The sequence below is a fragment of the Pristis pectinata genome, chromosome 17 (assembly GCF_009764475.1).
Source record: "Pristis pectinata isolate sPriPec2 chromosome 17, sPriPec2.1.pri, whole genome shotgun sequence".
NCBI lineage: Eukaryota > Metazoa > Chordata > Chondrichthyes > Rhinopristiformes > Pristidae > Pristis > Pristis pectinata.
Window position 1 is genome coordinate 34140714 of NC_067421.1, and position 15492 is coordinate 34156205.

General features: G+C 37.6%; 1 protein-coding gene across 1 annotated transcript in view; it reads right to left on the bottom strand.

Moving 5' to 3' along the window:
• Positions 1-2585: 2585 nt before the first annotated feature.
• The window catches only part of LOC127579200 (T-box transcription factor mls-1-like), a 31808-nt gene continuing 18901 nt past the window's right edge, over positions 2586-15492 (bottom strand). Inside the window, exons 4-5 of the mRNA XM_052031807.1 lie at positions 9967-10110; positions 2586-2735 (exon numbers count right to left, since the gene is read on the bottom strand). Of these exons, the coding sequence (XP_051887767.1) occupies positions 2586-2735; positions 9967-10110 (294 nt within the window). The remainder of the gene's footprint in view (positions 2736-9966; positions 10111-15492) is intronic.

Consider the following 15492-nt stretch of genomic DNA (forward strand, 5'->3'; position numbering starts at 1 on the left):
GTCCTTCCAGTATTAATTTCTTGATCTTTAACTTTCACTGGAGTTACATTGTTCGTCTCATTGTTCACCAAGGTCCTGTTTGATCCATCCCCAGTGTTATCATCAGTTAACATTTCTGGAAATTTATAGTATATGCCAAAACACTTTTGAGCTGAAGAGTGCAAATAAATATCTAACACATTGCTCCAGCAAATACTTTTCCAGTATCATCACAGTGTCAAATTGACTCAAGTCAACATCAAAAACTGTAGCTTAAAGATTTATTCCAGGCACTTTGGAGAGTTATCTTCTTAATACTGCATTCTTAGTCATCACATCCAGTCATTAATCCAAGACCTGACTGCCTATTCCATTGTTTCAGTTGGATGTTAAAAGTCACTATTGAAAGTGTTCTCCCATTGTTAAACAATCCTTCTTCAATTGGCAGTATGAAAACAATTGGAGTTTGTCCTAATGTAAAATTGCAAAAGCACAGGCAACTGAATGAGTTTTCACAATATTTCACAGAGCATGAATTATTTGAATGCTTTACCCAAAATGAGATTCTTTCAGACTTTATGATTAATATTAATTTGGTATAATATTTTTTACATCATTCCAATTTTCTACATCACGTCCTAAAGATTATATTAAGCAGTTATCAAAATAGTTATCTGCTTCAATTTGAACAAAATAATCATTTATATCAGTGTAAGGTTTCATCTGCTGGGCAATATTGTTTCATGTGGCATGATTCAATTTGAACAATGATTCTTTTGGGTCAAGTACCAAATATGCATGGACCCCTATTTGATATTCCAAACTGTATGAGTAAGAATTCATACAAGTAAAAAGTTTTTCATTTGGCTGTATCACTTACTTAAACCTACATAACCCATCAACAGGACAAGAGCTGGGGTTTCCCAAATGGATTGGAGCTTAACTAGCTAAAATCACATTGCTTATCACAGCTTTGTTCCTCTGCCTGCTCACCTGGGATATCTTTACCCATTGAATACCGGTTTTGATCCTTCATATCTCATTAATGAGTTAAACTGACTGGTAGATCCTTAAGTATGTCTTGGAATACTATAAACCCATCTGGTTCAGGTATTGTATTACAGTGCTCAAATCCAGAAGAAGGACAAGGCTTGTTCCAACAATCTGTTGTGACCCCAATGATCCCCCATAAATTGTTCCTAATCTATCAACCTCAACCCCCATTCACAATGTATTAATCACTGATAAATTTATCGTGGATTGCAAATTTGTTTATTTACTGGGTAGAAGACAGGCATCTGGAAAATAAGCTCAGTGGTGTGGTGATTGCACAAGTCACCAGAAAATGTGTGAGAGAATTGATAGCATTCCCCTGACACAGATATACCTCACCAAATGATGGAATTATGATTTGAGTTTCCAGACTTGAGTAGTAACTAATTTAATTTTCCAATTCAAAATAATCATTTATATCAATTATGTATTCATCTACCAGGCAATACTGTTTCATGTTACGTGCATAAATTCTTAAGCAAAGTCAAAACCAACTGCACCAAGGACCCACTCTGATGAGAAGCAAGAATGGAGTGCAGCTAACCAAAGAAAGAGGCAGTCAGTTTCCCTGCAATGAGCACTTCAAAGATCTCCATAAATGAGACTCTGTCCTTGACATAGCTGCCACAAGCTGGTTGCTCCTCAACCTGCCATGAGGTTGAATACCAAGGCCTCAAATTAACAAGGCCTCAGGAGTAGGCAAAATCCCTGCCAAAGTACTACAGTGCAGTGGAAATACATTCCTGATATAAATTCATGACACAATCTGATAAGAGAAGGAGAGCATGCCACGGGACCTCAGAGAAGCTGTATTTCTAACCATCTTCAAGAAAGGTGATACCTAATTATGATAGTTAAAGAGGTGCCTCCCTATTCTGTGCAACAAAAGAAGTCAGCAGAAGGATCCTCTTCAGTTGCCTTCTCCCAATGACCAAAGAGCTTCTCCCAGACTCTCAATGTGGATTCATACTTCAAGAAGTACAACAAATATAATCTTCATCACACAATGGACCCAAGAAAATTATAGAGGACAGCACCAACAGTTAAACCTTTTTCAACCTTGCAAAAACATACAGCTTTGTCAACTGTGAGGAATTAAAGAGAATCCTTCTCAAATTTGGCTGTCTTCATTAATTTATTACTATTCTCTGTCTGCTATATGGTAACATAGAAGTCTTGATTTTAACCAACAGCTACATCGCACATCAGTCCCAGTCCATACTAGGGTCAAGTAAGACTTTGTCGTTGCTCAGAATGAGTGAGGAAATAGTTGAATCTTTGTCATCGCTTCTCTGAACCAAGATCTTCTCAACCTCAGTCATTAAGTTACAATATGGAGATGGCACTTGCATATGTGAACGTTTGGAGAATGCATTCCAATATGTTGTTGTTTCCTTTACTAAAACAATGGGTCTTACACAAAACAAACAGCAAAGATTGTCTTTCAACCTACCCCTACTGTGTAAAACAACTCCCTAACAATTAAGATCCATGACAAGACCGGGGTAAATATGGATCACTTTCTACATCTTAGGAACCATCTTTTAGCAAAGTCAGATGTTGATGGCAACCACTACTTCCAGCGTGCCATCACAGAGTCTGCTGATTGAGGAAATGAGGTCTGAAGACCAGTATCTCAAGTTCAAGTTATCCTGAATAGCTTGGATTCCCAACCGACTATATGCTTTGGAGTTATGGACATCCTATAACAGATACAAAATCCAGAGAATGGTTCTCCACAAAACACTTCAAATTCACTGGCAGAATAGCAAACCATACCAACCTCCTCTCTCATTCTCATTCTCAGTCTCCAGGCTCAGATCATCCTCAACCGACTTCAGTATCAGGGTTGGGATGGTGCATCATTCACATGGCTGACATTATACTCCTGAAACCAGCAGTCTTCTCCAAATTTATGAGATGGCAAGAGATTTCCAGTAGAGCAAAAAAATATATTAATAAATTCTGTCTCTGAAAAAATGTGCCATCGCCAACAAATTGGGAATCCCTGGCCTTTTACTGTTCAAAATGGAGAATCAGCATCTGAGAAGGCACTCAGCACCTCGTGTCTCTACATCTGGAGCATGTAGAAGCCATTTGCAAACAACGGAAGTAACTCATAGCCTCCAAAATACTTGTCCATCTGTCCCACCTGTGCAGACTCTGCGGATCCCACAAAAGACTCTTCAGCATCCCCGGAACCCAGAGAACTAGAGTGGATACAAATTATTCTCCACTCTGAGGAACTGTGCTGGAAGAAGTAAGGACCATGTAATATTAGCTGAAAAATGCAAGTCCCCATGTTGGCTATTGGACAGAAAGCAGTCTTTAAGATCAGATGAAAGGACCCATCTGGCATGTGTGTAATGATACACCAATGACCTTGATGTTCTAGTGATCCACATCCTAAACTGCAAACCAGGTTTACTTATCACCAGCTACTTTTCACAGTCCTTATGAGGAGGTATTTAACAAAGTATAGTGCCTGCAAGATGGCTGACAACATTTTCCTCCCTCTCTCTCTCTCTCTCTCTCTCCAGTCCCCTCTCTACCAAGGTGCTCAACCAGGCTACTGTTCTCCCTCCTTCCTCCATGCATCTATTTAAATAGGAATACTGATGACATCAGGGGAATCTGACTTGAAACAGTAATTGAACCTGACACTGCAAGAGAGCTGGATTAACATGCGTGGTTGAAATTGAAGCAGCCTGGATTAATGACTACTGATGTTATTTCAGCAGACTACACTGTTGCATTCAGCAGTAGCTCCAACAAAGCAGTTTCCCTGATAGTTCTATCACGGTTTAAATAATTGTCTTTAAATCGGTAAACAACCACAGGAATGTTGATATGAAGCTAGCAATTACAATTGGCATTACAAGCAAATTCTTTACATTTTGCAGAATGTTCTTTTATCTGATATATTAAATGTTTAGTTAATATCAGTGAGAATAGCAACAGAGAAATATCATTTGTCTATGTTATAAATGTATATATTGATATCATACCAGTAATTCTAATACAATGAATCTTTAAAACTTCTTTTAAATTGCAGCCTCAAGAGTGAGACATTTATATAATGTATGTTTGCTATCAGCCAAATACGTATGTTACTTCTACCAGCAGTATCATAATGACAAGATAGAGGAGATAAATTTCATGCCTCCAGTGATGTTTAGAGCCAAACGTTCCCAGATTCCAAAATCAACCAATGGTGCCAGAAAAAAAAAGTCTGTCACCTCATTGGCTTGATGATGACTGTTCCTTCCTATTTTTGTAATCTCCTACAACCCCTGAAACTTTACGTTCTTTTGCCAGCCATGTCTACAGGTAATTAGGTCTTCCATAAATCCTGGAACCTCTCCACTCTCTCTTTAACACACTCATTAAAAAATTACTTATGGTCAACCATCCTAGTGTCTCTATGACTGGGTGTCAGTTTATAATTGGCCATGCCCCTCCAAAGTACAGCAGGAGGTGGTGAAGAGGAAGGTGCAGGAAATTTTATTACATTTCAACATTATATGGATGCAATTTTTTTATCGGTTTGAATGTCCATCTTCAGATTTAACGTGATCATATCAAATGCCATTTGGTCCTACTATCTTCTGCCAAAATTATTCAAAGATACAGTTAGCAAGTTAATAATTTTCTTCACTACCATCGTCTCCTTAACACTCTCTCTCCTGGACTCTCTACCTTCACATTCAAAGAAATGTGAGAAGCTTCCCCACTTGCTCCAAAAGAGGAGAGCAGATTATTTTCTGGATTAGAATGTTTGGATACGGTTGCTATGAGTACCTAATGCAGATCTTCATCTCTTGATTTTTCATTGTTAAAACTGAGTGTGCCTGCTGCACATAATTGGAATATAATCTTGAGGGGCCATTGAGCTAGACTTTTAACTTTCACACTTTATGAAGCAGAAAATGGTTTCACTTCCAACTGTCCTGGCCAACTGCATATATCAAGATATTTTTCTGTACATTCTTTTCAAAATCTATCAATTTTTTTTCTATTTAAATTTCCATTTAATTTCTTTCAATTCCTTCAAGTGAACTAATAACTGAGAAGACTATGCAATCTATTATTAAAAATAGAATCAAGTAAAAGCACTGAGGCACAGATTCAGATCAGATTCTAGTGAAATGGGGTTAGTGGAGCCCTCTCTTAAAAAAAATCAAAATTATTTAGCAGTGAGCATTGAGAATAGGACTAACATAGGTAGCCTTACTTGAGGTTCACCTCTGAAACTGTAACCCCAGCCTGCACTTGAAAATCAATCCCTGAGGTTCCTTGTGATACTCAGTCAAGGTACCATTGAAGGGATACTGTAGCCTGCATTTAAATAAAGATGACACACTGGTAGAGCAAAGCAATGTGTCAAGTTTCGGCCCTACCTTTCTAATTGGCTTCTTGTTTCATTGGAAAAAAGGCAGGTATGAATCTACTTTACCTGAAAGAAAAACCTACACCTGATCACATGTCATAGAAACATGCCAAGTACTTCACATACCAAGAATTACTTTTGAAGTTTAATAACAATTACATAAAGACATAATTGTTAGCATCGTATCTAATCTGTACACAGAAATTAGCATGAATTTTGCCTTTCTCTTTGTGGAAGGGTGTTGGTCAGGACATCAAAAGAAATCCCTGCTCTTCCCATTCGTATGGGAATAACCAAGGATTTGTAGTCGGGCAACTAATACATGTGGCACAACTCCACGGCTTGCATATAATAATGCAACAATGTTCTCTTTAAGGTTCTAGGATCATGCCAGATAAAAATGGCTGCTCTATCACTGGGTTTGACTGTCAGACAAATGCTTTTTGCAGTCTTCTAGGTCCAGGATCCAGAGCTGAAACTGAGTTCACATTTAAATAGCTGTATCAAATATTTTGCAGGCTGCATCAGGTCCAATTTTTACAGGCTGTGAAATTGTTTCTGCCTTCATGAACTGCAGGTGGATAGGATTTCATTTTAATGTCTTTTTTAAAGAACTTGAGTTGGATCAAAGGACTCTGAGGGGGACCTAGTAAAGATATCCAAAATTATGAGACCCATAGGTAGGATAGATAGTAGGAAACACTTTCCCACAGCAGAGGTATCAAAAGTAAAGGGTATAGGCTTAAGTAGAAGTGAGAGGTTTAGGGATGATCTGAGGAAGAACCTTTTCACTCAGAGGTTGGTTAGAACCTGAAAAGCCCTACCTGAGTAAGTGGTGGAGGCAGGTATTATTACAAAATTTTTGAGGTATCTAGATGAGCAGTTGAATCACCAAGGTATAGAAGATTATGGACCAAGTGCCAGTAAATATGATTAGTATAAATGGGTACTTGCTGGTTGGCATGGATGTGTTGGGTCAAAGGGCTTGTGTTTGTGCTATGTGACTATGACTTTAACAATCTTCCATTCAAGCCAGAATATAATGGCAAGATTTTTGCCTCCTATTCCATTTGTCTCCCTCTATTTCCATGAAAATTATGCTTTTCTTCGGTATTATTGCACAGAAGCTAGCCATCCACTGTCTCTATTCTAATTGACATTTTTTTACTTGAACCCAGGCAGCTAAAATATAGTGAGCCTTAAACATAAGCATAATTCTGCTTTCATCCAACGCCCGCAAATGTACACTTTCTAGAATGAGCTACTGGATAGTAACAAGGAGCTGAATTGTTTTTTCCTCCTCAGCCCTGCAGACCAAGGTCAATTGTAACACCAATGTCACTGATGAAAGATTAGCCAGCTTAGCAGAGGCCTCAAATTAAAGCTTGGATCTTCTTTATAAGACTGTGTGCTACACCAGGCAGTGCTTATTTGTGCTGAGCTTAGGGACCAAACTTTTGTTAAGCCTTTTTATATCTTTACCTTGGTTAGTATGCTTTTTAGCTCATTTCTTTCTAATTTACTTTGATTTGAACAGACTTAAGTAAGTGATGAAATTGTTGACGCTTAAATGACCTTAAATGTGATTTTCATTATGTTATGTATTGTCATTTTAATAGTCATTAATACAAGCTCACAATATGAAAATAACTTCTCATAGAGCCAAAGGGGAAAATCACTGGCTTTAATGATATTACAAATGTAGTTATGCAGGCCAGTTTTCTCTATTGCTTTTCATGGCAACTAGACTTTTTTCAGCATATTAAATGCACCAATTGTACAAAGTGCTGGCACAACATACGCAAGGAACAGAGAAAATCAATAGCAGCATAGGCTCCAAGAAAAGAATAATATTGATTTGTATGCCATCAATATTTTGAATCATTCCATCAACCTTTATATACCTGCTGTATCTTTGGAGATTGGACATCAGAAAATAATCTGGAAAGGGTAGGGGTATGGACCACCTAGAGAATTTGGAGGGACAAAACATTTGTCTAGAACAATTTCAATAAATCAAATAAATTTCAGACGTAACTCAAGGTATTAGATTGTGTAACACTCTTAAAAGATATTGTTTTTAGGAACATTTATAAAAAGAGTAACTATTTCCTACACCAGCTATTCTTCAGTTTTAGTTGGTCCAATGGGAGGCAAACTGTGACTTTATTTCCATTCTGCCTATCTCCAAGTGGGAAGCTGGCTTGAAACTTTCTACAGTCCATAACCACAAACAAGGAAGGAAGTCTGGATCCGAGAGCTAATCGTATGGATTTTAATAAAGGGTGGAAAAATTCCACTTTCCAGCTTCCTGCGAAGTTCATTTGAACTGGAAAAACACAGCTATTCTCTAACTTGAAAGTAGTACCAAACTTCTCTCTTGCACTCTAATAGTCCGAAGTATCAGCATGAAGAAAATGTTAGAATTGAGAGTTATGATCAAAACATGTGAGAAAGGTTGTAAACTCATTTAAACACACAGATGTGTGATATACATTAAAATGAGTGTCACTGTAGACCATAAAGATTTGCAGCCCTTTTTCATTTTCTATTTCTCAACTCTGACACATTTTAACTTATTGGTGCTTCTCCTTAACCCCTGTCCAGTATCTTGCCTATTTCAAAGAAGAATTTTTCCCCTATAGGAATAATTTCTTCTCAGGTATGCATTCACCTTGATGACGTAGCAACAATTTATAATAAAAATGCCGATTTGTTGTTTTTTATATTGTCCTGTTATTTCACTATTCTGCTTTATCCATCTCCACTAATAGATCGTTATATGATTGTTACTCCTTTCACAGTGGATTGAAATAATTACAGTAGATTTTTCATTTCAGTACAACAAAATCTTTCTTATTATACCATTTGCAAGCAGTATCAGAAAAGCAGTAATTTATAAAGACCAACCTTTGTGGCATGTCCTTATGTCTTCTACTGCTATGTGGTAGAGCACCTTTGGCATAAGGGTTGTACTCTATCTTCATCATCTTCATCTATGGGATAAGGTGAAGACTACATACAGTTAAAATCTTTTCCTTTGCAGTATGAACCCGTAGAAAACATGATTCTCAATAATTCCGAAGGGTAAATGTCAAGAAGCAGCTACTCCTGACTCCATTACTGATGTGAAGAGACAGGGAGAGATTCTGTGATTTAAATATCATCAGGTATCCCACGTTGAGAAGTTTGATCATTATTTTTATTGAATTGAATGAATTAGGGAATAGGTTAGTCAAGTGTTGTGTTTTGAAACGATGAAATTGCACAAAAAATTTCATAGATCATATGTTAAATTTAGTTAGGCTAGTTTGTGGAGTGCTGTTTCTCACAATCTATTTCAAACTGATACAATATTGGCTTAGCTGAGCTAAAATGGCATTATTCAAGAAAAAGTAACAGAGTTCTAATTGTGTCCTGACTGATATTTATCCATCAACCAATATCAGTAAAACAGATTATATTGGAATTGGCTTATTGCTGTTTGTGGAATTCTGCTGTAAGCAATTGACTCCCACATTTCAACAATGACTATACTTAAGAACTTTATGGCTGTAAAGTGCTTTGGAACACTCTTAGTGCTATACAAGTGCAAGCACTTTCTTTATTCTTCCATTATTCCATTTGAATGCCTTAATTAGAAAGATCTCAATGCTCATATCCTAGATTTAGATATATGAATAGATAAGGCCAGTGCAAAACCTCTCATATAGGAAAATTATGGAAAGCCTCCACAATTTCCTGATATGCACTCTACATGTCAGAACTCTGCACTGGCAATGCACATTGCAAATTGATCTTAAAGCAGTAAATGTGGAGTTGCGTTTTAATCACCTGTGGTGATCATATTGGATATTCATATTACACTTACTAATTTCCTGCTTAAATTCTGGAAGCCTGATTGATAAAAATATATTTATATAGCTTGTCAAAGTCTCAAAACGTAATCAAATAAATTAAATCTGTTTGGTTACTGTTATTAGACGAACGTGTCATCCATTATTTCCACAATTAATGATGAAACAAATGATTGCTTAATCTAGGGAGTCAGCCTTAACTCAGAGGTAGCAGTTTTGAATCAGTTGTCATGTTCAATTCCCAAAACAGATCCTGAAGCACATAATCTAAACTGACAAATAAGGGGTATATAGAGGGAATGATACATCGTTCATGGCATCAACCTTGGGGTGTAGCATTAAATTAAGAACATGTTAGATGGATTCCATGGCACTCTTTAAAGATCAGAGGAGTTATATCAGTCAGTGTCTTGCCATACATTTACCCTTGATCAACATTGCATCTGGCATTAATCTCAATGTTGTTTTTTTCCATCCTTGCTGTGTGCAAGGTGGCTATTTCCCTACATTATGCCAAATGTACTCCCATGCATGGTATACATATGTTGCCAATGAAGTGAGACTTGCAGTCTCTCTTAGAAATACAATATAATTACTGTAACAATGTTAAGCAATCATTTGAATTTGAACACAATTACATGAAGATATCAAATTTGTTCTATAAAATGCTGAAGTAAAAAAACACACCTTTTTGCTATGGTAGTGACCCACAGCTATAAATTCTGTTTCTGGGAAGCAGTATGTCCATGAACAAAGCTTAGACTTCAGTTGCTCAGCATTCTGAATCAAATGAATTCGGGGTCTGTATTTGTGCATCGGAGTCAAGGGAATCTGAGATACATAAAAGAGGCAGCATTAGGTAAATGGCTGACATTATTGAAAGAAGGATGGAGTTGAGAAATCAAAAAAAAACTCTTGATGAAACAACTTAGAGATTTTATTTGTTAATGTTATTTATTCGACTTTGTGGGTAGCTCATTATGTTAGGAATTTCAGGACTAGTTTATGTTGTTAAATATATGAAAAGCTTAAAAGCAAAGTATTTATTATGTCAGCACTACTCTAATGTCTTATGTATGTTTCTCCAAGTATTGATATACGTCTGTGGTACCTAGTTCTAGAAGTACTTTTGCTGTTTGTTGTCAAAAACACATTTTATGACGTGATTATCACTAAACTAATCTGACAACCTTTAATCATTTTTAGTGGTGAGTGGGCAATTATATGATGATGATGCAGTTACTTGCAGTTACCTAGAGAAAAACTACTAACAGAACTACAGATGAATCATTAAGATTCCAGATAAAACTATGAATTTTCAGAATCCGTGGGGATTCCTCATAAATGCCAGTTGAAAGCAACATTGGTGAGTAAGGGGGCAGGTGGAAATGCAAGAGTGAGGCTATACATCTTGGGAGGAAAAGATAAGAAATGCAAGAATACACTCATGTAAATAGATGCTGAAGGATGTGAATCAGCAGAGACATTAAACACTTAGAGTAAACAAAGGTGCATATGGTCACAAAATGGCCACAAAGAATTTGTAATAGAATGCAATTGTAAAGAATCAGTGATACATTTGTTAAAAATAATGATTGTGCCACTGTTAGATGTTCAGAGTCCCTCATTATGGAAAGACATGAAAGCCACAGATAGTGAACAGTAGAGTTTGAACAAAAGAGGGATGAAGAAAGGATGGAATTGAGGTATTCGGGTGATCTCCTCGGAAGCAGGAAAGGTTGAGAGAAAATTTCAGAGCTTTCTAACATCATGATAGAATGTAGTGAACGGGAACAATTTTCTTCCTAGATTGGAAGTTAATGTTTTAAATGGGGGAGGTATTTTAAATTATCAGGAAGAATGAAGATAGTGATATTAGAATTCTGGATTATTTTTCCACAGTACATGGTTGAAGCAGTCCATTGCACCTATCAGGGAAATTTCAATATATATTTGAAGACTGAAATAAAATCTGAATTCATTTAATGTCCACACATTCAAGTGTATTAACTACTGGGGATTGGTTCAGTAGGCTGTAAGTGAGAACATCCCATCCCCCACACCCTTCTTGCTTCTTTAGCTCATGGAAGGCACTGGAGGCCAATTCTAACACTGTCATTTCTGCTTTTGGTAAGGTCAGCCAACTCAGCACAAACCAGCAATCAAACCTTCATCTTAATGGCTCAGTATCACACCTGCCAGTATACTTAACCATTGAAGGAACTGTACCTTTTTATTTGACGCATTCCTAGTCAAGCTACAGTATCATAGGCACCATGGAGAAAACTGTCCATTCTCCAACATCTGTGCTGTCAATTTGCTGTCTCTAATGAGCAGCAAAATTAGAACAAAAGAAGGACAAAATCTACCTGTCTCCAGAATATAACATTGGAAAGATCTTTTCAACACTTTTCAATTTACATTAATTATGTCTGTAATGGCACTACAAAAAATATGTAACTTGACTAGTAAAAGATGGGTTTATTAGCATTCAAACAGCAGTAAAATAGCGGTCAAATATCACAAGTGATGAGCAGTTCTGACTGTCAGGGTAATTACTGGCTGGTTTGTCGGCAATCTTCTCGTTACAAAAGAACTCCATTAGCTAACCGCAGGGAAAATAGTTACACCTGCCATTTTGGTTCAATACATACAAAAATAACTGTGACACTTTACAGCATTAAACTGGGCTCCCTGCTGCCTTGTCAATTGTGAGGATTCCAGATCAGTCTGCATGTGGCATTTTGAAAGGTTCCACCTGCCAGTTAGGTTAGAAACAAATGTTTTAGACTCTGATCTGAAAGCTACAATGTTCCACAAAACAGTACTGTCCATTTTTTAAAATAGCTTCCAGTCCTAATAATGCAAACCAAAAATATTTTTAAAATGCTCACAAAAGCTTAGAAATATGAAAGGTACACTTGTTCTGTAATGCAGTGCATTCCTGTAAAGTGTAGAAATTAATTTTCACAATTTTATAGAGTTATCTAGGGTGCACACTCAAAGCAAATTACTCAGCTAAAAGCACTTGCTGTGAATTCTGACAGTTAATGGGTACCTCATTAAGTCTCATCATTCAACTAGTTCAAAATCATCTCTCTGCACCTTCAACTTTCCTGCCAAGAATCTAATTTCATATGAGCTATTCTGAATGATGTCATAGCAGAAAAGAGTTTGAGTAAGATTCAACCTGTGTTATCACTGGAGCAATCCAAAATGCAGAAAAGGGTGACATATTTTGACAATAAGATTGAAGGGTCTTTAAGGATTTTTAAACTGAGTGTGATAATTTCAATAATCAACCTGTTATATGTCAGAATTTTAAAACCTTTTTTTCCATTAGTAATTTGGGCTGGAGATTTATATAAGAGGAACACTTCACCGGATACTCTTAGAATGCTGGAGTGCAAAATGGTATCAAATTCACACAAACAATTCACCAGTCAATTTTTGCTCCTAAACTGCAGAGAGTTATATGGTACAACTGTTCAGGAATCTCTTTGTGTAATGAATATAGCTTTTCTTTAAAGGGAAACAACCTGGTAATATTTTTATATGCAGTACCAAAGAAGTAAATCAGGGTCTCATAGTTCCCTTCATTCATCAGCCACTCAGAAAAATTATATGTTATTCATCTCCAAGGCTATGTGTTATGTGCTTGCAATACTGAGCTATGGGAACGTTGAAGCCGAACATGATCCTGACCCTGACCTCAATATACATTGAAACATTCCAGCAGTGGTAAAAGGATGGTATTCCTGGCTTTTCCTTATCATGACTCTGAGACCTGTTCTTATTATGAAGAATAGTTACCTCAGCTAAGACTGGGGCCTAAACCAATAATTTACCTGGTCTAAATGGATCAATTCTAGACACTGAATTTAGCAACTAAAATGTTAAGAAGTTGAGGTTGGATGGGAAGTAGAGAACCTGTTTCAATGTACTGTATAGTCATTTCAAATTTATTAAGGTAAAAATGTATTGCTCATGCTTTGCCTGAGCAGGTAGCAGTGGACTGAAAGGAGGGAGGGAGAAAATGGGGAACTATCATCCAGTTAGCCTAACATCTGTGGTGGGGAAGATGCTAGAGTCCATTATTAAGGATGAAATAGCGGCATATTTGGATAGCAATGATAGGATTGGGTCGAGTCAACATGGATTTACCAAGGGCAAATCATGCTTGACTAATCTACTGGAGTTTTTTGAGGATGTAACCAGGAAAATAGACGAGGGAGATTCAGTGGATGTTGTATACCTCGACTTTCAGAAGGCATTTGATAAAGTGCCGCACAGGAGATTGGTGGGTAAAATTAGGGCTCATGGAATTGGGGGGCGGGTATTAACATGGATAGAAAACTGGTTGGCAGATAGGAAACAAAGGGTAGGGGTGAATGGATGTTTCTCAGAATGGCAGGCCGTGACTAGTGGGGTGCCACAGGGCTCGGTGCTGGGACCGCAGCTGTTTATGATCTATGTTGATGATTTAGATGAAGGCATTGTGAATAACATTAGCAAGTTTGCTGATGATACAAAGTTGGGTGGCAGTGCGACATGTGTAGAGGAAGTTAGGAGAATTCAAGGTGATTTGGATAGGTTGGGTAAGTGGGCAGATACTTGGCAGATGAAGTTTAATGTGGATAAGTGTGAGGTTATCCACTTTGGGAGCAGGAACAGGAAGGCAGATTATTATCTGAATGGTGTGGAGTTAGGTAAGGGGGAAATACAAAGGGATCTAGGAATCTTTGTTCATCAGTCACTGAAAGTGAATGAGCAAGTGCAGCAGGCAGTGATGAAGGCTATTGGAATGTTGGCCTGTATTACAAGGGGAATTGAGTACAAAAGCAAAGAGATTCTTTTGCATTTGTACAGGGCCCTGGTGAGACCACTCCTGGAGTATTGTATACAGTTTTGGTCTCCAGGGTTAAGAAAGGATATCCTGGCCATAGAGGGCGTGCAGCGTAGGTTTACGAGGTTAATTCCAGGGATGTCAGGACTGTCTTATGCTGAGAGGTTGGAGAGACTGGGATTGTACATGCTGGAATTGAGAAGATTGAGAGGGGATCTGATTGAAACATACAGGATTATTAAGGGATTGGACAAGATAGAGACAGGAAATATGTTCCAGATGTTGGGGAAGTCCAGAACCAGGGGGCATGATTTAAGAATAAGGGCTAGGCCATTTAGGACAGAGGTGAGGAAAAACTTCTTCTCCCAGAGGGTTGTGAATTTGTGGAATGCACTGCCTCAGAGGGCAGTGGAGGCCAATTCTCTGGGCACTTTCAAGAAGGAGCTAGATAGGTTTCTTATAGATAGGGGAATCAAGGGATATGGGGACAAGGCAGGAACAGGATATTGATTGTTGAGGATCAGCCATGATCTCAAAGTGGTGCAGACTTGAAGGGCCGAATGGTTTACTTCTGCTCCTGTTGTCTATTGTCTATTGACTGACTTTTTGAACTACCACAAAGTTGTGTTCCAACAATGCAGTGGAGATTTCTAGCATGAAGGAATTGTAATATATGTATAAAGCAAATATGTGACTTGGAGGATGATGGTGTACCCATCCAGCTACTGCCCTTGGCCCTCTTGTTGGTAGAGGTTACATGTCTAGGAGGTTCTGGCAAAGAGGAAAACCTTTTTGTGAATGGAGCTGCATACTGTTACCTTCTCAGTGAACAGTCCCAGTCCTGACCTAACAACAGAAGAAAGATCACTGACTAACATGATTAGCTTGAAGATATTTTCTTGAGGAACTATTGCAATGTTGTTCTAGGCCTTAAATGATTGCAATGTGACAACCTTGACCATCTGCCATTATGTCAGACATGTTAAGTGGCTTAAGCTATACTTCTTAATATAGTGGACAACTGCAGTCACCTAACTGTTGTCAATTGCTATATCTATATCTGAATTAGGGCTGATACATCTTGATGGAATTGAAGAGAATGAATGTGAGGAGATTGAGTGTTACTTCATCGTACTATTGAAGACTGCTTTTTTCACAATGCTAATGATAGGAATTAATGTGATAGGTTCCTAAACTGATCTGGCTACATTTGTACAATTGCTCAAGGATTGAAGTCCCTAAATATTTTCTACATTATTGGATGTATATTGATATCATAGCTTGACTGGTGCAGCAGTAAGCTCCAGGGCACAGCTATTTAACTGATAATATGACTTCTGAAACCTCACACCTTCTTCTTTGGCATT